The following is a 21208-nucleotide window of genomic DNA, read 5'->3' as shown; positions in this document are numbered from 1 at the left end:
GTGGCTGCCAAGCTGTGGGCAGGGCCCGGCAGGCAGATGAGGATGGCCACAGAGCTTTGTAAGACTTCAGGTAACATGGCCACGGCTGTCTTATATATGGAGGGGGCAGAGTTTCTGTTGTTAATGAATTATGGGCGAGCAGATGAGTGATTAACGCAAACACTCCCCAATCCTTGCAACAATAATAGAGAGCCTTACATTACCAGTTCTCTGTTTCATGCTGGAAGTACTGTTTAAAATATTTGATTAACAGCTTCAGAAGAGTCAATATAATGGGTGAGTTTTATGTCGGCCACATTACTGGAAGCAAAACAAGCCTTTTATAATCCTATTTCAAACTCATGAAAAAAACACGGCCATTGTAGTGGGAGAAAATGCGGGTTTGAGTGATCAATGAAAATTCAAGCAAGCAAACGAAAAAGATGCTTTGGGGAGTTGTTATTTAGCTGTTTTTTTCCTATTTTAGGTGGAACAGATGCTGCTGGAATTCAAGCTCCATGAAGAAGATTTGCAGGTGTTGATGAGCAGGCTGCTGGCTGAGATGGAGAGGGGGCTTCACCTGGAAACCAATGAAGAAGCAAGTGTGAAGATGCTGCCCACCTACGTTCGATCGACACCTGATGGCTCAGGTGGGTATCCGAGATAATGCCATTTCCAGTCCTCAGATATAGAGGGATGGACAGAATCATCAACTTGTTCTGCCAAAGGTCCAGCAGCAAATGTAAAAGTCCCATGCACTGTCCGTTCCAGCTTATGTATGGGTCTATTCCATGCCTGTAAACAGCTACAGAAGCTCAACAAAGAGTCCCCTCTATCTTACATTGTTATTTGGGTTGAAAAAAAAACTGCGGTCCATCGGGTTCAGCCAGAAAAAAAGGTACAACACCAGCCTGCAACCTCACATGTCCCTGTTGATCTAGAGGATGACGAAAAAAACGTTACAAGGCATGGTCCAATTAACCCCTGGCTAATCTGGCCCCATATTGAAGGCCAGAGGCAGCATGTACTATACTGCCCAGAATAGGCTGCTATGAACAATGTGGCTAATCAAGGTTTGATTATATTGAAATACCCACCATTATTTTTTTTTTCTCACCATAGGAAACAATATAATAAAAAACAACATGAAAATAGGGACTTCATCTTACAAAAGGGGACGTCTCTACCAGAATGAGGGCTAAATTCCATGTTCTGGTCTTACTTTTGCTCAGTCTTCTACCTCCATGCCCATTAATCTAAAATAAATGAAGAATGGTTGCCATATTCAGGATGACGGCTTCTTACTCCTACCCCAATGGCCAGCATACATATTTTATATTTGATCAACCATAGCTTATCTTAAAGCAACCTGAAAAAATACTTAGGTACTCAGCTAAGAATAGGGAAGGTTCTGGATCCCGTAGAGCTTTCCCTGTCTCTCCATCTCTTCGTCACCCCACTGTCCTATATTCAAAATGTGTGCCTTTGTAAATCATCAGAATGCTTCCGAAGTACTCACGCCCCGCAGTTCTTCCAAAGACGGGTGCATTCACATGGACTGCACGTGTGCAGTACAGATCAGCACATCATGGGGAGTAATCGGGGACAGGAGTACTTCCAAGGCTGCCCAAGGAGGGCGGATGACTTATTCTACCTGCAGCTCAAATTATTTCACATAGGTAGGACAGCAGTGGACGGAGAAAGGACTAGAAAGGCTCTATGGGATACAGGACTAGTGTTGTTGTTCGCATCCGTGTTTCCGTATTTGGGAACCCGGATAACGCAGTGCACAGCCATTCAGCACCATTAGCAGGGGATAGATTCCCAGAATTGCACTCCACGTTGTGTTAACTGCTGGCAATGAAAGGGACAGAACGTGATTGAAATTTTGTGAAATGACAGCATTAAAGAGAGTCTGAAGCCAAAATAATTTGCTCTTTTTATTACCCACTTATGTTAAAGGAATACTATCGATGTATGCATTTATTTTTAAATGCTGTATGTTGTAGCACACATTAGGGCAAGTACTAGGAGCAATTTGATTCCTCACACAGCTGTTCCTCTCAGCTGTAAAATCCTCCATCAGTTTTGGCGTCAGTGTTGGATACAAAATGTATCTAATACTGAGCTCCCAGAGGGCTAGACCATGTCTTTGCACAGGGGAGTTGCTATCAACTCCTCAGTTTATAGTTTAATTATCACCTTGCTGAAAGAATCTTGTTGATATGGTGGTAAGGGGTTAAAGATTCTAGCAATGTGTGTTTATTATCTTTGCTTCTCTTTACTGATAAAGATACTAATAATGCTAATTGTAGACAGGGGTCTGCCCCTCTCAGCAGCTTGTAAAGTGGATGCAGCCTGGAGTGAATCACCACACAAGCAGGCAGCCAGTCTGAGTGTAAACACAGACTCGTGGTATAGCTTGTTATATTCCAGCAATATTACAGCTCATTTAGTTACCTGTTGCCACCTCAGATCAGCCTATTTCTCCTCATGTCTCCTGCATGCTGTGAGAGTGACACAGTGAAATATATTTGTGAGCTGTGTGACAGAGTAACCAAGCAGCTCAGGGTGACCCAAACTACTATGAGCTGTGTGAGAAATGAATTTTTAAGCAGGGATAGCGAGAGAGAGACCTGGGTGAATAAATAAAGTGCCCCTAGCACTAGTGGTAATGTGTACACTAATATAGAGTATTAAAAAAAAAGTCGTTTCAATCGATATTATTCCTTTAAGCAGTAAGGTCAAAGCTAATTCGCCACAAAAGCGCGGCAAAACAATGTATTTATCCACCCGAAATCCCCGGTGGCAAAATTCTCCCTTCGCTACCTGGAGGAGGCAGAGCTTTGCGTAGTAGCTCTGGCTCTGCTCCAGTCAATCTCCGCCAACCTCCACCTCTCTCCGCCCCTCTCAGTCTTCTTTCACTGAGAGAGGCGGAGATCAGCGGAGATTTACTGGACTGGAGGCAGAGCTACAGCTCAAAGCTCTGCCTCCCCTGGGCAGCAAAATCCATGACCTGGAAAGTCGTGGAACTTTGCCCCGGGATTTTGGGGGGATAAATACATTGTTCTGCAGCGCTGTTGCTTGCGGCAAATCTGCTTTGATCTTACTGTTTAACATAAGTGGGCAATAAAAAGAGAAAATTATTTTGGCTTCAGACTCTCTTTAAGAACCTGACAGACTTTCTAACCCAGGCATTCTATAGGTAACATTTTCTTTCTCTCAGTTTATGTCTCTGATGTGAAGGTTTAAGGTTTTCACTCACTTGCGTTGCTACTAGAGATGGATTAAAATGTAATGGGATCCTAGGCAAGGTAGTAGATTTTGGCATCCTTGTGGTCCTTTTGGTAAGCCGAAGTAAAGAGAGGTCAAAGAAGGCATCAGGTGGGCCCCTTGACACCCACTAGGCCCCAAGTACCTGCTTAGGTTGTCTGGTGAATGATCCTGCTCTGGTTGCCACTCTTTTTTGAGGAGAGGGAAATAAAATTACCTCCAATGTCAACAGAGGTTCTTAAGGAGGAACTGTAGTGAAAATAATTGCATAAAATTGCTAATTTTTTTTTTACAATAGTAATTTATAAATTATTTAGTCAGTGTTTGCCCATTGTAAAATATTTTCTCACCTTGATTTACAGTCTGAAATTTATCACAGGTGGCCACATTTTTACTCCTGTCAGGTGATCTCTTCGGAATGTTTTTTTTTACTGAAAGTTCTGAAGCCAGTGCAAATAATACCTGGTCTCCCAGAATGGGAGCGTCTGTATCTATACAGCAATATATACAGTAGATATAAGAGGTGTTTGGTTATCCAGAATAATTTACTGCATTCTTCTATACGTCACTTCAAATAATCCTGATGTTCCATTGCATTGTAGTGTAGCTGGAAGGTTGCATCTCACTAGGACTTCGTCGTATATGTCTTTAAAACTTTCAGTATATCTGCCACCGACTCCTATTTTTCCGCTTCCTTTCTTCTATACAAACCCTTAATAAAATGAGCCGCTACTCTGTCACCCATTTGAATATAATCAATCTCACACTGTTGGGCTAATTCACAAGACACTCCCATGAAACAGCATGACATTCTTGGGTATCTAATGACATTCATAGGAAAGGGTTGTATGGGCTTGCACAACACCATACCCATTTAGGTACATCTGCACAGATCACACCACTCACCAGTTTTTATATGCAACCGTCTTCTACTATGGGCAGTGGCGGCTCCAGCTTCATATTTTTTGGGGGGATGAGGGGGCACAAAGGGGGCACGATTGGCTGGCTGGTGGGGCCCATCTGGGTGATCAAAATCAATGTATGTATGGCGAGCTTTTAACTCAGGCGAGAAAATTGGCTACTTGACTAGTTTGCTGGCTTGCTTTAATCTTTACTTGCTAGCAAGCTGCTCCTGTGTGGACAGATCACAGACAAATCATTCCAGCCCCCGACCTTTGTCTCATGACTCTGAAAGCAAGGGGATGGAGAGAAACACTTTGGGTGTAACTCCTTATGTTAATAGCTAAGCATTGCTGGTACTAGTAATCTTTCAGCTTGTAAGCCTTCTTCAGACTCTATTCCTGTTGACTGACAATGTTACAACATATACGCAGAAGGAGGTACAAAGATTTATTTTGCAAATATAAGTATGATCCAAATACATTAATAACAAGGGATCTTGCAAGGATTGTGAGGTATTTCTGGCAAATAGATAAGACGCTTTGTTTACTTAACACCTACATAGACTCAGACTGACATGGAGAGTTTTTTTTACAGGCCCTACCCTGTTCACTGTATGCTGCTGAAACCTGTAAACAGTTAACTGTATGTTACTGAGCAGGGGGGCACTCAGAGGGGGCCCATGACTACTGGGTAACCACTCAGATTATACAGTCAAGATTGTATTAATATGGGCCCATTTAGGTGCCCACTAATGATACAACCTTGATCATAGCTTTGACAAGGTCTTCTAGCACCCAAGGCTGAGACAGCAAACTGCGCCTCTCCATCCCTCTCACTCCAATCATCACACACTGATTGCTATTAGACTAATAGGTGCCCAAGGGCCCCCAACAACCCCAACACCTGAATTTCTGGTTGTCTGGCTTGCAGTCCCTGCCATGTATCCCCTTTTCTTATTTCTCTCTGCTTCAAACACAATAGGGGAAATTATAGCTGAGTGAGTTGTGCGTCCCTCCTACACTGTGCCCTGAGGCTGGAGCCTCTCTTGCCTCTGCCTCGGCCCGGCCCTGACCTTTATTGTACAATCTTACCACTTCTATGTGATATGAGTGACTACCTAAAGTAACCATTTTCTCTTCTACTACATAGATTTGGTAAGAATTTACAATCGAGATTGTATCAATAGTTGGCACCTTTTCAACCAGTGACAGGCATGTTACTGGTGATTAGTTTGTAAAGGACCTGAGTAGAATACATAGTGGTGTTCTGGGCTGTCAATCATGTCACCTCATTTTATGGACATCAGCTGATATAATCAATAGACAGTGTATGAATAAATGGGCACAAAACTTGTCACGATGTAAAAACAAACATTCTTGTGTAAACAGTGGCTATGGGCTGCACTCCTGCCTGTGTCCTTCACCCTGATCATTCCGGCTTTCTTTTCTGTCTTTACACATCTTCTATTTACAGACGAGGCATGTGCCTGGCTGCGGGTGGGAGAGCCGCCAGTGATTAGGGTTATGCAGTGTCACAGGTCAATGTGTGTCACCGCTGTACACTCAGAAGCAGTTTGTAAACATTGATATTCCGAGAATGAGTGCTAGCCAGTGGGGTACAGAATAAGGTATATGTACCAAGACTATTATCAGTGGAAAAAAGCAGAAAGAGCTAAGATATCCAGCAAGCCTAGAGAGAAAGCCTAGAGAGAATTGTTTGCCTTTGGGTGGCAAAAATTATCCTCCATCCCACTACCCTCTAGACCAGGCATGGGCAAACTTGGCCCTCCAGCTGTTACGGAACTACAAGTCCCACAATGCATTGCAGGAGTCTGACAGCCACAGTCATGCCTCATAAAGGCAAATGCATTGTGGGACCTGTAGTTCCGTAACAGCTGGAGGGCCAAGTTTGCCCATGCCTGCTCTAGACTGTAAACTCGCAAAGGCAGAGAGACACCCCCCCCCCAAAAGCCACCCCCACCCCCCAGGGTGTATACTGTTTCTGTGTATTTTATCAAATGAACATTTTCCAATATTGGTGATGTTTCTGTGCTTACGTTGCTGGATGTCCTGCTTATATAGCGTGTTGTGCTGCTGACGTATATCTATGCTCCCCACTATTGTCTGTTTTGTACTATGTACAGTGCTATGATATGTGTTGTCAATATATATACAGTGGAACCTTGGTTTGCGAGCATAATTCATTCTGCAAACATGCTTGTAGTCCAAAGCACTCTTATATCAAAGTGAATTTCCCCATAAGAATGAATGGAAACCCAGGTGATTGGTTCCACAATCCAAAAACAGTTATAGTAAAACAGTATAAAATAAAAATGTAAACAAGACTTTCACTATAACAGAATCATTCCATCTGGTGGCTCACCCCAAACTTTTGTTTGTGTGGCTTTAAAGTGTACCAGGGCTGAAATAAATAAAAAGGTTTATACATACCTGGGGTTTCCTCCAGCCCCATCGGCTCGGATCACTCCCACCCCGCCGTCCTCCGCTACCTGCAGCTTCGGGAACCGGGTCCTGTCACTGACGTCAATCACGGCCAGCTACGCAGGAGAAGTGCGCCCTATACGCAAACAGCGGAAGTGACGGAACCCGGTTCCCGAAGCTGCGGGCAGCGGAGGACAGACGGCGGCATGGGAGCAATCCGAGCAGATGGGCCTGGAGGAAGACCCAGGTATGTATAACATTTTTTATTTATTTCAGCTCCAAGTCACTTTTACAAGGAACGGTTGCTTTTGACTTTTGAGGATTTCATGGAAATGCGACTTTGCACAGTCTCTACACTCTAAAGTTAAGCACAATCCTACAGCGCCAAAGGGAGAGTAACTATCGGCTCAGTTGTAATGATGTGACATGTGTAAACGTTTATTGCTTGTATATCAAGGCAAAATTTCACAAACATTTTTGCTTGTATTGCAAAGTGCTCTTAAACCAAGTTACTCTCAATCCAAGGTTTTACTCTTTCTCTCTATCTCTCTCTTTCTCTCACTCTCTCTCTCACTCTCTCTCTCTCTCTCTCTCTATATAAAGTTCATTATTTTCTGTAATGTACTGATAAATATTAGACTTTCATATATTTTAGATTCAAATACACACAACTGAAGTAGTTCAAGCCTTTTATTGTTTTAATATTGATGATTTTGGCATACAGCTCATGAAAACCCAAATTTCCTATCTCAAAAAATTAGCATATTTCATCCGACCAATAAAAGAAAAGTGTTTTTATAACAAAAAAAGTCAACCTTCAAATAATTATGTTCAGTTATGCACTCAATACTAGTTTACTGACCATGGTATTATTGTACAATTGAAGGTAAAGAGGCGCCCTGGTTGAAATAAAAGCATCTAAAAACAGCTTAAAATCGAGGAAATAATATGAGGTGGCTTACCTCAATAACGAAATCCTTGTATATGGCAAAAGATTTTTATTTAGCACAGGCAACGCGTTTCGCGGGTCCAAGCCCGCTTCATCAGGCCAATAAAAGTGCCAAATGAACAAGTCGATATGGCAAAGGGAGCCTCTAAGAGGCCATATACAAGGATTTCGTTATTGAGGTAAGCCACCTCATATTATTTCCTCGATTTTAAGCTGTTTTTAGATGCTTTTATTTCAACCAGGGCGCCTCTTTACCTTCAATTGTGCATAGCTATACCCCCAAACAATCTGTGTTTGAGGGGTGGTGACAGACCACCTGTGGGTGCCCCACAGTGGACACCTGTCCCTACTTTTTCAAGGAGAGCGACCACATCCAGGTCCCGGCTGGGACTACCCCGAGTGGAGTCGGGTTTATGGTCTCCACCTGCTTCCTACGGTTGGTTGCCCTTGCAACCTCCTTTTGTGAGTAGTAATTTATTGAAATTTCTTTTTTCAATTGCATACTAATATACTACACTATTGGGCTCCCGTATTTGTCTCCTATATTTTTTTCCCTGCAAGGTGCTGAGACACCCCCACTACACTATATATGGTATTATTGTGCTCAATTGGCCTGCCAACTCTCCTGACCTGAACCCCATAGAGAATCTGTGGGATATTGTGAAGAGAAAGTTGAGAGACGAAAGACCCAACACTCTGGATGAGCTTAAGGCGGGTATCGAAGCATCCTGGGCCTCCATAACACCTGATCAGTGCCACAGGCTGATTGCCTCCATGTCACGCCGCATTGAAGCAGTCATTTCTGCAAAAGGATTCCCGACCAAGTATTGAGTGCATAACTGAACATAATTATTTGAAGGTTGACTTTTTTGTTTTAAAAACACTTTTCTTATATTGGTCGGATGAAATATGCTAATTTTTTGAGATAGGAATTTTGGGTTTTCATGAGCTGTATACCAAAATCATCAATAATAAAACAATAAAAGGCTTGAACTACTTCAGTTGTGTGTATTTGAATCTAAAATATATGAAAGTCTAATGTTTATCAGTACATTACAGAAAATAATGAACTTTATCACAATATGCTAGTTTTTTGAGAAGATCCTGTATATATATATATATATATATATATATATATATATATATATATATAATTGAAGTACTTTTTTATGCATGAGATTGCATGAGACTACACTAGCACAAAAATCAAAAATAATAAGATATGACATAAAACTTGATAACATTATGCAAAATCAGCCCAAATACAAAAAACCTTCACTGACATAAAAAATTAACACAATATACAAGTACTTAACAGAAATAACAAATTAAGATCACTTGATTACATATAATTTAGATACAATTTCAAGGTAGAAGTAAGGTACAACCGAGAGCGTTCTGAACTTGCGTAGTAGTTCTGCGCAGTCGCAGAAAGCACCCGGCCACGGTAGCCCAACGAGTGCACGTTTGCGGCTGAACTGCACAAGCGATGAAGCGAGACTTGGCCAAGCTATCGGGCTGAATTGCGGGGGAGAGGAGCCAGCCAGGGAGACTTAGAGGGAAGTATGCTTCCTGAGACGCTTTTCATCTCAGGTACACTTTAACTCTAAAATCACTGGTATACCTGCTTGCGCTTGCAGACAAGTCCAGGAGCATAGGCCTCCTTTTTGCACGATTTTTTGCCATTTTAGCCATGTTTTCTTCAACACGCAGTAATGCGATCCCTAGGGTTATCAAAAAGTGCATAGACTGCACTTTGTGATGTTTCTATTCATGCGTTGCAATTCCCCATGGAAGCGCAACACAAGATTGCCTTTATTTCTGCTCATTTGCTCAGTAATTCCTGGCCTTTTAAGTCATTCCTAACACCACCTTTTTGAAGCTGATAGATTTGCTTAATAGTAATTGGAAACCACAATCTGAGCTTAACTCTAACTAAACTGTCACCCTTCTGCCCTCCTAACATGCAGGGCCGGTTTAAGCAACAATGGGGCCCCAGGGCAAAATAAACCTGGGGGGCCCCCCAACATATACCCCGGAACAAAAATCGGCATTAGAGGACCTTTTTTGCAGCTGGTATAGTCAGGGTGTGAAGTCCCAATCGGTCAGAGCTCCACATTCTGGCTATCCCAGCCTGCATGGGGGACAAGGGGTTAAAAAGTTTCAGACGGGGGGACCCCACATAATTTTTTTTTTAAATTCCCACACTCTAAACATAAAAAATTGGGAAAATAGGAAAAAATGCCAGGGATCTTCATACAGCCATATTGCGGCTGTATAGCGATCCCTGGCCAAAGCGCTGCGTATAGACCCCCTGGAAACCCCGTCAGAAAATTTATTGCGCTTTTGTTTGATGCCTGTAAAATGACACTACCGTTAGGTTTGCTACTAAAAGTGACATTTACCGCATTTAAAAGTATACTTTTTTCCTTCTAAACTTTAAAATCGATTTTCTCAAAAACTATAAGGTCTTTTTGAAAAATTATTTTTTCCTCTTATTCCTAACGATCTCCTTAACATATCCTGCAAATTTAGGGTTTCTATTTAAGGTGGATTTGCTATTAACCATTAAAGTCGACAGGTTTTTAAATGTGTTTTGTTTTTTTCCTTTGAAACTTTAAAATCGATTTTCTCAAAAACTATAAGGCCGATTTGCAAATTTTTTTTTCCTCTTGTAGCCACTGGGGGCCCCTACAAGCTCTGGGGCCCTGGGGCAGCTGCCTCCTTTGCCTTAATGGTAGCGCCGGCCCTGCTAACATGACCTGTCTTTGATAATCTTTGAGGGCAGAAGTACTTTCCTATTGATCTCTGCATTTCCGGTGCTTCACTTAGGACATTGCTGGGACCATACAGAGCAAAGTTGAACTGCTTTGTAGGAAATAATACTGCATAAATAACATTTCGCCTTTATGTGTGGGTGATTCTTGCAGAGGTGGGAGACTTCCTGGCCTTGGATCTTGGCGGCACTAATTTCCGTGTAATGCTGGTAAAAGTTGGAGAAGATCTGGATGGAGAGTGGAAAGTAGATACAAAGCACAAAATGTATTCCATCCCTGAGGATGCCATGACCGGAACTGCAGAGATGGTGAGAGAAAAACATTATCAATGTAAACTGGCCTTTACAGGCAGAGCAGTGTGACTAGCTCTGAAATCTGGAGCAAAAGTGCAGTAGTTCAGTTCTGCCAATCGGCTTTTAGTTGCTGCATGAAATAAGGGATCGTATTGGCTAACCTAAAATACTGTTTAACTTTTGGCCTTCTATTGCTTACTTTGGGTTTATCAGGCCCAGTAACCCTTAGTGAGTGGTCATCAGGTCATCAGTTAACTAAAATCTATGGTTTGACAAACAGAAAGGTACCACCAAGCATAGTGCAGTTTTTAATATCTGACTGCAGAGTGTTTAATTGTCAGGGCTGGGTTTCTGAAATGGTCACAAAGGCCTTGGTCTTGGGTGGCTGTTGCTCAAGGGAGTGGCTGGTCATGGTACAGGAGCTGGTGCATATGGAAGAGGAGGCTACAAACGGGAAAGGGAGTCTGCAAATAGAATGTAACACATGGAAGAGAGGAGCTCCTACTCAAGGGGGCTTCATATAAAAAAGGGCACATGGATGTTACACATGAAAGAGGAGGATGCACGTGGAATGGGAAGGAGGCAGCTACACATTAAAGAGGAGATTTACAAGAACCTTAACTGAGAGGGATATGGATGTTTCCTTCTAAACAATACCAGTTGCTTATCAATCTTAGGTTAGCGCTCAGTAACAAATAAAAGTCTCAATTGTGTTTCAGAAAACTGTCCTATTATCAGTCACTCTTCAGAGATCGAATCCTGCAGCAGCAGCTCAGAAGATTTTCACAGTGCGGTTACCCTACACCACACCCCAAGCAGTGGCAACTCACCCTTAGTTGGTGACCTTCTGTTAGGTAGGTCTACAGCGCTTGTGAGGTCATCTGGCTGCCCCCTGCCTTGCTCGATTCTGTCTCTGTCTTCCACCCAGCTGGGACACAGACACAGCCTGACACAAGGTGGATTGGCAAGGAGGGGGCTGGAGTAAACAGCGCTACTTCGCCCACCGAGCGGCCCACGAACGGGATACAGCCCGGAAAAACTCTATGCTCTTAATCTACTGTACGCTTGTAAGTGCGCATTGCTTTTATCAATACATTTTAAAGACAGTTTTACGCTATGGAGGGTCTGGAGTATATTCTATTTTGAGGTGATGTGACATATGAAGTCCAGCTGAGTGGAAGACAGAGACAGGATCGAGCAAGGCAGGGGGCGGCCAGATGACCCCACAAGCGCTGTAGACCTACCTAACGGAAGGTCACCAACTAAGGGTGAGTTGCCACTGCTTGGGGTGTGCTGTAGGGCAACTGCACTGTGAAAATCTTCTGAGCTGCCGCAGACAGTTTTCTGAAACGCAATTGGGAATTTTATTTGTTACTGAGCGCTGACCTAAGATTGATAATTCATTGTTTGAGAAATAAGGAGCGCTCCACAATTTATTACACCCTCGATTTTGTGTATCAGTGCAGTATATGTGAACTGGTGTTTAATACCAGTTGCCTGTCAGTCCTGCTGATCTCTTTGGCTGCAGTAGTGGCTGAATCACACACCCTGAAACAAGCATGCAGCTAATACAGTCTGACTTCAGTCAGAGCCCCTGATCTGCATGCTTGCTGAGGGGCTGTGGCGAAAAGTATTAGAGACACAGGATCAGCAGGAGAGTAAGGTAACTGGTATTATTTTAAAAGGAAAAATCCATATCCATCTCAGTTTAGGTTCCCTTTAAGGAAAGTTAATCTAGAAGCAGAAAGATAAAAATTCAGCCTTGACAAAAACATACCTCTCAACTTTTTGAGATAAGAAAGAGGGACACTTAAGCCACACCCATAATCATGCCCCAACACGCCCCTATTTATGCATACCATAAAGATTTCACTGCAAAAATATGTTGTTTTATAATTCAAACCACACTAGTCCTTTCTATCCTGGTTCATTTTCCTTCATAACAACATTTAAAAATAAAAAATATATGAATTTAAAGGATGGGAATAAAGTTTAACCACATTTAAAGCCAGAATCGTGCCCAATTAGGGCTCAACCCTCCATGGATGTACATCCAATATTTATTGCATGCATCTGTTGTACTACTGCCATTGACATGCAATAAATATTCTGGCTTTGGACTATAAGGGAGGAGTGATGGACCTCTAGCCCAGACTGGACTCCCCATTACAACTTTTTCATCCCAGAGGCGGGCAGACACACCTTAGATAACCACATTTAAACACATTTTTTATTAGAAAAGTACTGTACATATATTTACATAGATCTGTACATGAGTCCTGAAAGAGTCACAATGAAGAAGAAAGAGGGACAGAATGACTGGGCCCCCAAAGAGGGACTGTCCCTCCAAAAGTGCAGTGCATTGCCAGAAGTGCACATTGACGCCCACGATGTAAGTCAATAAAGATGCACATTGGTCAGTTGCTTCTTTATGTGCTTTACATAGCATGCCACCGTAAATGCTGTTTTTGGTTGCTTTGTGTGCAGGGGCGTAACTACAGGGGAGCAGCCACAGTGAGCCCAGGGGGGGGGGGGGGCAGAGCTGTAAGGGGGGCCCAAATATTACTTCACTCCCTCTGTTTAAGGAGTCCATCCTTCAGATCGGGTGGGTTTGTGGCTACTCTTGTTGTGGGTGTGAAGATTAGGATGTCCACCTTGTGAGATGGGCCCCAAGGCAGTGAAGGGCAAAAATGGAGGGAAGGGAAAGGGTGTGAACATTGGGTAGGTCCAATCAAATTTTTGTGTGTGTGTGTGTGTGTGTGTGAGGGGGGGGGGGGTGATTTGTAGTTACACCCCTGATTGCGTGCATGTTATAACGCAACACAATGCAAAACTTCACTGTGATATTAGCCTAAGTAATAGCAGCCAAATTAGCCAATAATATGTCAAACTGTAGGAAGCTGCTCTCAGGGCTTCACGAGTGAATGTTTCTCATAGGTGTGTTGACCACAGCAAACATTCAGCAAGTTTCCCATATTTTTAGAGTAGATACTGTAAGTAAATCAATTGGAACAATTTATTTGCTATGGACAACATAGACAACTCAGTGACTGCTCGCTTTGCCTGTCTCTACAGTTATTTGATTACATTGCTGAATGTATCTCGGATTACCTGGACCAGCAGAATATGAAGCACAAGAAGCTGCCTCTGGGATTCACCTTTTCCTTCCCTGTCAGACATGAAGACATTGACAAGGTAACACAAATAGTTCAAACCATCATAGCCACTGCAAAGTACACACTTAACATAGTCTCAATAATATGCATACAGAAATGCAAAAGGTGAAAAAAAACAAACCATTCATAGCAGCCAGACAGACAACAGTTATGACTAGTCAGTTTTCAGTAAAGTGACCTGTGGTTGCTATTGGAACTTGATGGATGTTTGTCTTATTTTCAACCCCACCAAGTATGGGCCTGATGCAGAAATTATTTATCATTCATACCATCGGGGGAGCATCACTGGTTCACTCTTATTGACACGTGTGTTACCGGGCTAACGAGCATGTTACCTTAGCAACAGGGCCTTACTGTCAATGGCCGGTGCTCCCCCAGTGCTAGTAATGGTAAAATTGCTGTGTGCTCCCTGCATCAACTATGATATTCTATTACCTTCTGATTTAAGAAGACACAGGTACACTTTACATTTTATTAGAAACCAATTAACTTATCAAGGCATGTTTGAGAAGTAAGAGGAAACTGGAATAAACAGAGAAAAACCACACAAACACAGGAGCAGCGGCGTAGCAATAGGGGGTGCAGAGGCTGCGACCATTCCAGGGGTCCTTGGGCCTCAGGGGCCCACCCTCAACTGCAGTATTATCTCTTTATTAGTCCTGTGCTGGTATTAATCACTTCTATAGATGCATTGAATAGTAGTGATCATTAACAAACTGTTCCCCATCCCCCTTCTTGCACCTCTTACACTGCGGTTGCCATTGGCAGCTTTTGGTGCATTGTATCAATTGTTATGTATAGAGTGCTTGGGGAGCCCCGTGTAAAACTTGCACTGGGGCCCATAGCTCCTTAGCTACACCACCGCACAGGAGGACATACAAACTCTATGCACCTGGTATCCTGGCCAAGTTTCTAGAACTGAAATGCAAGATAGCCAAGAAAATGCCAGTGGGTAGCCAGACTAGGGTTTCAGTCTGCAGAAAGCCATGAAAATGCCAGAAGCTGGGCACACTAGGTTGCAGACTCCATATTAAGTCATGGAATGTATTTGTAGGGTCTTTAGCATGCTAAATTATTATTATTTTATTTATATAGCGCCAACATATTCCGCAGCGCTTTACAAAGCACAATAAGACGACAAGGGGAACATAGATACACTAACAAAATGTACAACAGTCAGAGTTCCAAGCAGCACAAATATTGTGACAAAAACAGTAAACATTAGGAAGAGGACTAAATGAGCCAACAAGCTATCAATTTGTGATAAGAATGTGAATGCAATTTATTGTTATGTAGATATTTTTCACTTTAGTACTAGGAGGAGCTCTGGCACTTGACACTTTTTAGTACCCCTGACACAGCCCCCGTTTGAGGGGGTGAAACATGTAGTGTTTTTGATATAGGAGGGTGTTTTTTGTTTACACGATAGTGTGAGTTGTATAGCTATCCCATTATTGTATATGGGGCTAATTCATGACTACATTACAACCCACTGTGAATTAACTTCACATGGATGTTTGAGCAGTTCTACTATGTTTTTATCCTAATTTAATTAAAAGCTACATTTTATAGTTTCCTCCAATTAAGGTTATATACGTGTATCCAGCGTCTTTAGCATTCCAGATTTGCATTACATTTTTTTGCATGCTTTGAAATCTTTTTGGTTTACAGAAATTTCATTGTAAGATTTGCTTTTTGCCCCAGGCAGTTAGGATTTTAGGGTTACTCTGGAAACAACACTAAGAATTGTTTCTATGCAGGGAATCCTTCTGAACTGGACCAAAGGGTTTAAAGCATCTGGAGCTGAAGGAAACAATGTGGTTGGACTGCTGAGAGATGCCATCAAGAGAAGAGGGGTGAGACGCAGTACTACTATCTGCCGCCACTAGCAACCAGTCATAACTGGAGGAAACTTTCTACCACAGTTTACTAAACCAAACAGCTAGTTGTATGTGTGAACCATTCTAAAAATAGGTGATCTCCCGTGGTGTCTAAAATGTGGTCAGTAGTTCCTGTTGCTATGGAGGGAGGAGGAGGAGCGCCTGTGTGACAAAGTGGCTTACAAGAATTGGGGTGAGGATGGGAACAATGCACTTGCCCAAGATAACCTAAGGGTGCATACACGTATCCAGTTTTGATTGACTTATGATTGGCCTATTTTACAACCTCCATGTAATATGAGGGTCAACAGATTTTTAATATTATGAGCAGATTGTGTAAGTAAACGCTCATACTAGATGGAGGCAATAAAATTGGTCAGTGATTAGCCAATCAATATTGAAGGTGTGTACCAGGCTTAACACTCTGGCTCTTTCACAACATAGCTAGACATCTGTATTCATACTAGATTCAATGCAGAGATGGCCTTGACCTGCCGCCTCTGCCAAGGTTAGTCCAGGGTGTGTATGAGGCATGATGAAAGTCAGGACCTGAGCTATTAATAGGCACTGGGTTGTTGGTAGATGCATAATAAGCTCCACCTACACAATACTGAATTTGTTTTAGCAAACCCTCAACAGTTTCATGATTTATGTCTCAGTCTCTCACTGACTACTTCTTCCAATGCTGTTTTGCCTTTTTCTAGGATTTTGAGATGGATGTGGTAGCCATGGTGAATGATACTGTGGCTACAATGATCTCTTGTTACTATGAAGACCATCGCTGTGAAGTTGGCTTGATAGTGGGTAAGAAGATATTCATACTGGATTTTCAAATGTAAAAACATGGAAGACGAGTAGCACATATTTTTTTTAACACACACACACACACACACACACACACACACACACACACACACACACACACACACACACACACACACACACCATACACACACACACACACCATACACACACACACACACACACACCATACACACACACACACACACACACACACCATACATACACACACACACACACACACACCATACACACACACACACACCATACACACACACACACACACACACACACACACACACCATATACACACACACACACCATACACACACACACACACACACACACACACACATACACACACACACACACACACACACACATACACACACACACACACACCATACACACACACACACACACACACACCATACACACACACACACACCATACACACACACACACACACACACACACACCATATACACACACACACACACACATACACACACACCATACACACACACACACACACCATACACACACACACACACACACACACACCATACACACACACACACACACACCATACACACACACACACACTTACAAGGTACACACTAGTAATAGTACATCTTGGACAGAACTCTTTGCAAGCTTTTAAAATGGCCTTGAGGGATCCTCCAAGGTGCTGTAGAGATAAATACTGTATGTACTGTACTGTATTTTGGATTATAAGACTCACTTTTTCTCCCCCAAAAGTGGAGGCAAAAGTCACTGCATCTTATAGTCTAAATGCAAGGAGTTCCTGAGTTGTGAATGCCTGCCAATACGAACCTCCAACCCACCACAATATCGGGGGCTCCCTGTACTGTGCCCATGCAGAGGACGACACAGGGGGACACAAAGGGGCATAGAGGAGGACACAAAGGAGCATAGAGTGTCAGGAACCGGCCCGCTGCACGCCTGCGTATACGGTTCCCGACTACGGGTTTGACCAGATCAAGTGGGGAACAGCCTTATTCAAGCTACAGACAAGGCTGGGACCCCTCAAACGCTCCTTACTGCCACCACTAGCTTTTGCTAGAAACGTCCACTCTGCGGTTGAGTGCTCATGCAATCCACGTTTTTCGTATTCGGGTCAGCTTTGCGCTTAGGCCGAATACGGGAACGCCACGCACGCACACGCACAATTGCAATCTTACACTGTAGTGAAGCAAAACCACTAACAGTCATTCTGAACGATACTGTTAGCCACTCTGCTGTCAAGCTACTCGCACTGGCGTTTTCGTACGTTGGGCCAGCTGCGCGCTTAGGCCAACGTATGACAAACGCCCCACACACAATGCAATTACAATCTTATACGGTAGTGTCGCTCAATCATACAATCAGGCATGAACTTAGTTACACTTCAGTCTCTTCTAGGCTATGAGTGTTAGTTTAGTACAGCAGAAGTCACTTATTAAATAACGATTTAATATTCCAGAGAAAAAATGGAACAATTCAGAAAATAATATATACAAAAGATGTACAAAAAACAAAGTAAAAAAGTTACAAAGTAAAAAGTTACAAGATTAAGAGTTTACAAAGATACACACAAAGCTATTTGCTTACCGAAATAAACGGGGAAAAATAAACGTTATCAGTGTTGTTTGAACGTCATTGGCGGGAGAACACCAGTAGTCAAAGCGACCAGTAGTCGAGCAGCCCTTAGCGTTCTTGCTATCTCCAGAGAGCTACAATTTTTTAGGCATCTGGCCCTGCTTCTTATACTGGGATATACGCCTGGAGGCTGCAACTTCATTGGGAAGGGGAGGAACTAGTTTTAAAAGTGTATTTCACAGCAGATCAAAGGTGGGGACTTGACTGCTCTTGGCATAATAAGCCATTTCCTGGCCAGAGGCAGTTTCTTGCCCCAAGACTAACGCAATTTCCCTGTTTGTGACATCACAGTCTGCCGAGCCACTTGTCACATCTGGGCTAGCTGTGACATGCGAATTTCAAGGCGTTTTCCTGTACGCTTTTGATCTTTACAGAGATTTCCCATCCTCAGGTGACAACTTGAGCAAGGCTTTCACATTCCAGCAGGATGTCATATGTAAAGTCCTGGCTCAGGCTGGTGTGAGCTGCTTCAACGCATACTGCAGCCAGTCCAGGTGACAATTGCTCCCAAGCACAATACACCTCTGAGTCAGTATTCAGACAACAGGGTCTGACCACCTGTATAGGCTTCAAAGCAACTGTCTAATTAAGTGTTTCCTAATTACCGTACCTGTTTTCTGGCTGTCCAGAGGAACTGTATGCTAATGTGCAAGCCCCCTGCTTCCAGAGGAATTCAATGCAAATGTACTTCTATTGACCCACACACACAATCACATGAACAGTCCATGAATCTAGCCTGGCATATCTACACCTTTGACATAATACACAGCAAATTAGAAAAATGATCGAAGTATACTCCTGTATTATCCCAACATCATCAGCACCCCAATATATCCTGACATAGAGGAGGACACAAGGAGGAGGACAGAGGCAGACACATGGGGGACACAGAAGGACACAAGGGGGATAGAGGAGGACACAGGGAGACACAAGAGGGCATGAGGTACAAAGAGGTACAAGTTCCGAACCACACATGCCCATTGTCTGTGCGCATGTGCATAGCATAGGCGACAGTATACCACTGCACCGGCAGTCTAGTACAAACATAGAGCAGAATGGGAAATGGGAGGGTCCTCAAAGAGCAATGAGCATCAGTAAGATGATTATTAAGTTATTTATGACATAAATACGGTAATTTATTTTCAATAGTTTCACTTTTGACTTCAGATGTACTTATAAAAAACATATGGATACTGTATATTACAAAAAAAAAAAAAAAGAAGTCTGGCTAAAAGCAGGCATTGTTTCTCTTTAGCATTGAGTTGCTTTCTGCATTGATCTCTAGGTACTGGCTGCAATGCATGTTACATGGAGGAGATGTGTAACGTGGGGCTGGTGGAGGGAGAAGAGGGACGCATGTGTGTCAACACAGAGTGGGGAGCGTTTGGGGACACGGGGGAGATAGAAGACTTCCGACTGGAGTATGATCGCGTGGTGGATGAAGGCTCGCTAAATCCTGGTCAGCAACTGTAAGGATACAATGTCTTGTGTTTTCTGTCTTGGTGGTACATGTAAAACCTTTCCTCCTGACTCTGTAAATTTAAGCTAACACTACTTGCCCTTACTTAGAGGCCCATTCACTCCTCACAGAATGAAAAACATGAACTCTTCATCCTGTGCGTCTGCCGGCCACCAATCACCTTCCATCTGCAAGTTAATGCATCAGAAAGGCAGTGTTTGTATCCCTGTATGTGTCAGCATTGGACACACGGTATAATTATCCAGCAGCAACAACTGCATCATGTTGCATCTCAGTGTAGCTGTGGCCACGCTCCAATGTGATGGACCCCTCTCCACTGCCCTTGCCGAGTGCTAGCAAGTGACAGGCCGATGCATGGAAGCAGCAGACAGGTGGTGAATTCACTGCCTTCAGCCTACTGTGTGATAGAACCTTACAAAATCCTAGAAGTTCTGGTTCACCATGATCTATCCACATAGCCGAATCACTGAAGACTCCCAGTGGAGTCTCTGTTCGAGGGATTAATGAGACCAGCAGAGAGCTACAAGGTGAAAGTTGGGCAAGAGAACACGTGGCATAGTGGTTGGCACTCTCACTATGCAGCACTGGTGCGAATCCCAGCCAGAGCACTATCTGCATGGTGTGTGTATATTCTCCCTGTGTCTGCGTGGGTTTCCTCTAAGCAGTCCAGTTTCCTCCCACATCATCAAAAACATACAGATAAGTTAATTGGCTTCCCCCTAAATTGGTCCTAGACTACGAACGATACATACACTACATGATACATACATAGACATATGACTAAGGTAGATTTTACGGTAGATTGTGACCTCCTCTGATGGACAGTTAGTGACAAGACAATATATATACTCTGTACAGCCCTGCGGATGTCGGCGCTATGTAAATACTAAATAATAATAATAACTGGTGCATAACCAGGATCTTGTGATTTCAAATGTGCATCCAGCTAAAATCTCCTGCTTGGTAAATATAACAATCATAGCCACAATCACCTTCTCTAATGTCACTATAGGATCCTGTGTAGTGTGATTCTTTAATTCTGCATGTAATATATGAAGTTTAACAAGAAATCTAGTGTTTCATTTTCTAGTTGGTTCAGTTTCTGGGTACTGACATAAAGAAATATATATATACTGTGTATAGTCTAGATAGGTCTTTTGCCCATAGTTTGCCTATGTCCCACTCTGATTGCCTGTTATTTGTTCCACTGTACAGCTATGAGAAGATGATTGGTGGAAAGTACATGGGCGAATTGGTCAGGCTGGTCTTGATGAAAATGGCGAATGAGAATTTGGCTTTTGGTGGAGAAGCTTCTGAAAAACTGAAGACAAGGGGAAGTTTTGAAACGCAATTTGTGTCACAGATAGAAGGGTAAGGGGATGACCTTACACTCAGTGTGGTGTCGTTTTGCAATAATAAGAATAATAGATCATTATGCCAAGTTGTCAACATTTAAAAAAGACCAAAGGAGCAAAAAAAAAAATGCAACATGACAAATTAAACCAAATTGTAGTGTAGAAACTTGCATATTTTTTGGCAGCTCCCTCATATTACACAATGACGGACTGGCCTTCGACCATTAGTAGGGATGGGA

General features: G+C 42.8%; 1 protein-coding gene and 1 long non-coding RNA gene across 4 annotated transcripts in view; one reads left to right on the top strand and one right to left on the bottom strand.

The window, feature by feature from the left end:
* Window positions 1–21208, top strand: part of GCK (glucokinase) — a 46037-nt gene that overhangs the window by 17355 nt on the left and 7474 nt on the right. The window contains exons 2-8 of one of the 3 annotated variants that reach the window (XM_068274760.1): window positions 467–629; window positions 10476–10630; window positions 13691–13810; window positions 15552–15647; window positions 16376–16475; window positions 19420–19603; window positions 20830–20985. In XM_068274760.1, the coding sequence (XP_068130861.1) occupies window positions 467–629; window positions 10476–10630; window positions 13691–13810; window positions 15552–15647; window positions 16376–16475; window positions 19420–19603; window positions 20830–20985 (974 nt within the window). Of the gene's footprint in view, window positions 1–466; window positions 630–10475; window positions 10631–13690; window positions 13811–14145; window positions 14249–15551; window positions 15648–16375; window positions 16476–19419; window positions 19604–20829; window positions 20986–21208 lie in introns of those variants that run through there. The other 2 variants (XM_068274761.1, XM_068274762.1) reach the window with 2 other exon arrangements.
* LOC137562933 (uncharacterized) lies at window positions 10105–16181 on the bottom strand. Its single transcript, XR_011030217.1, has 3 exons — window positions 16136–16181; window positions 13727–13784; window positions 10105–10619 (listed from the first exon to the last, which is right to left on the bottom strand). It is a non-coding gene; the product is annotated as an uncharacterized lncRNA (long non-coding RNA).

This window comes from Hyperolius riggenbachi, chromosome 3, assembly GCF_040937935.1.
Source record: "Hyperolius riggenbachi isolate aHypRig1 chromosome 3, aHypRig1.pri, whole genome shotgun sequence".
In the NCBI taxonomy this organism is placed as follows: Eukaryota; Metazoa; Chordata; class Amphibia; order Anura; family Hyperoliidae; genus Hyperolius; species Hyperolius riggenbachi.
The sequence above is the reverse complement of the archived record's forward strand: the minus strand, read 5'-3'. Positions and strand labels throughout refer to the sequence as shown.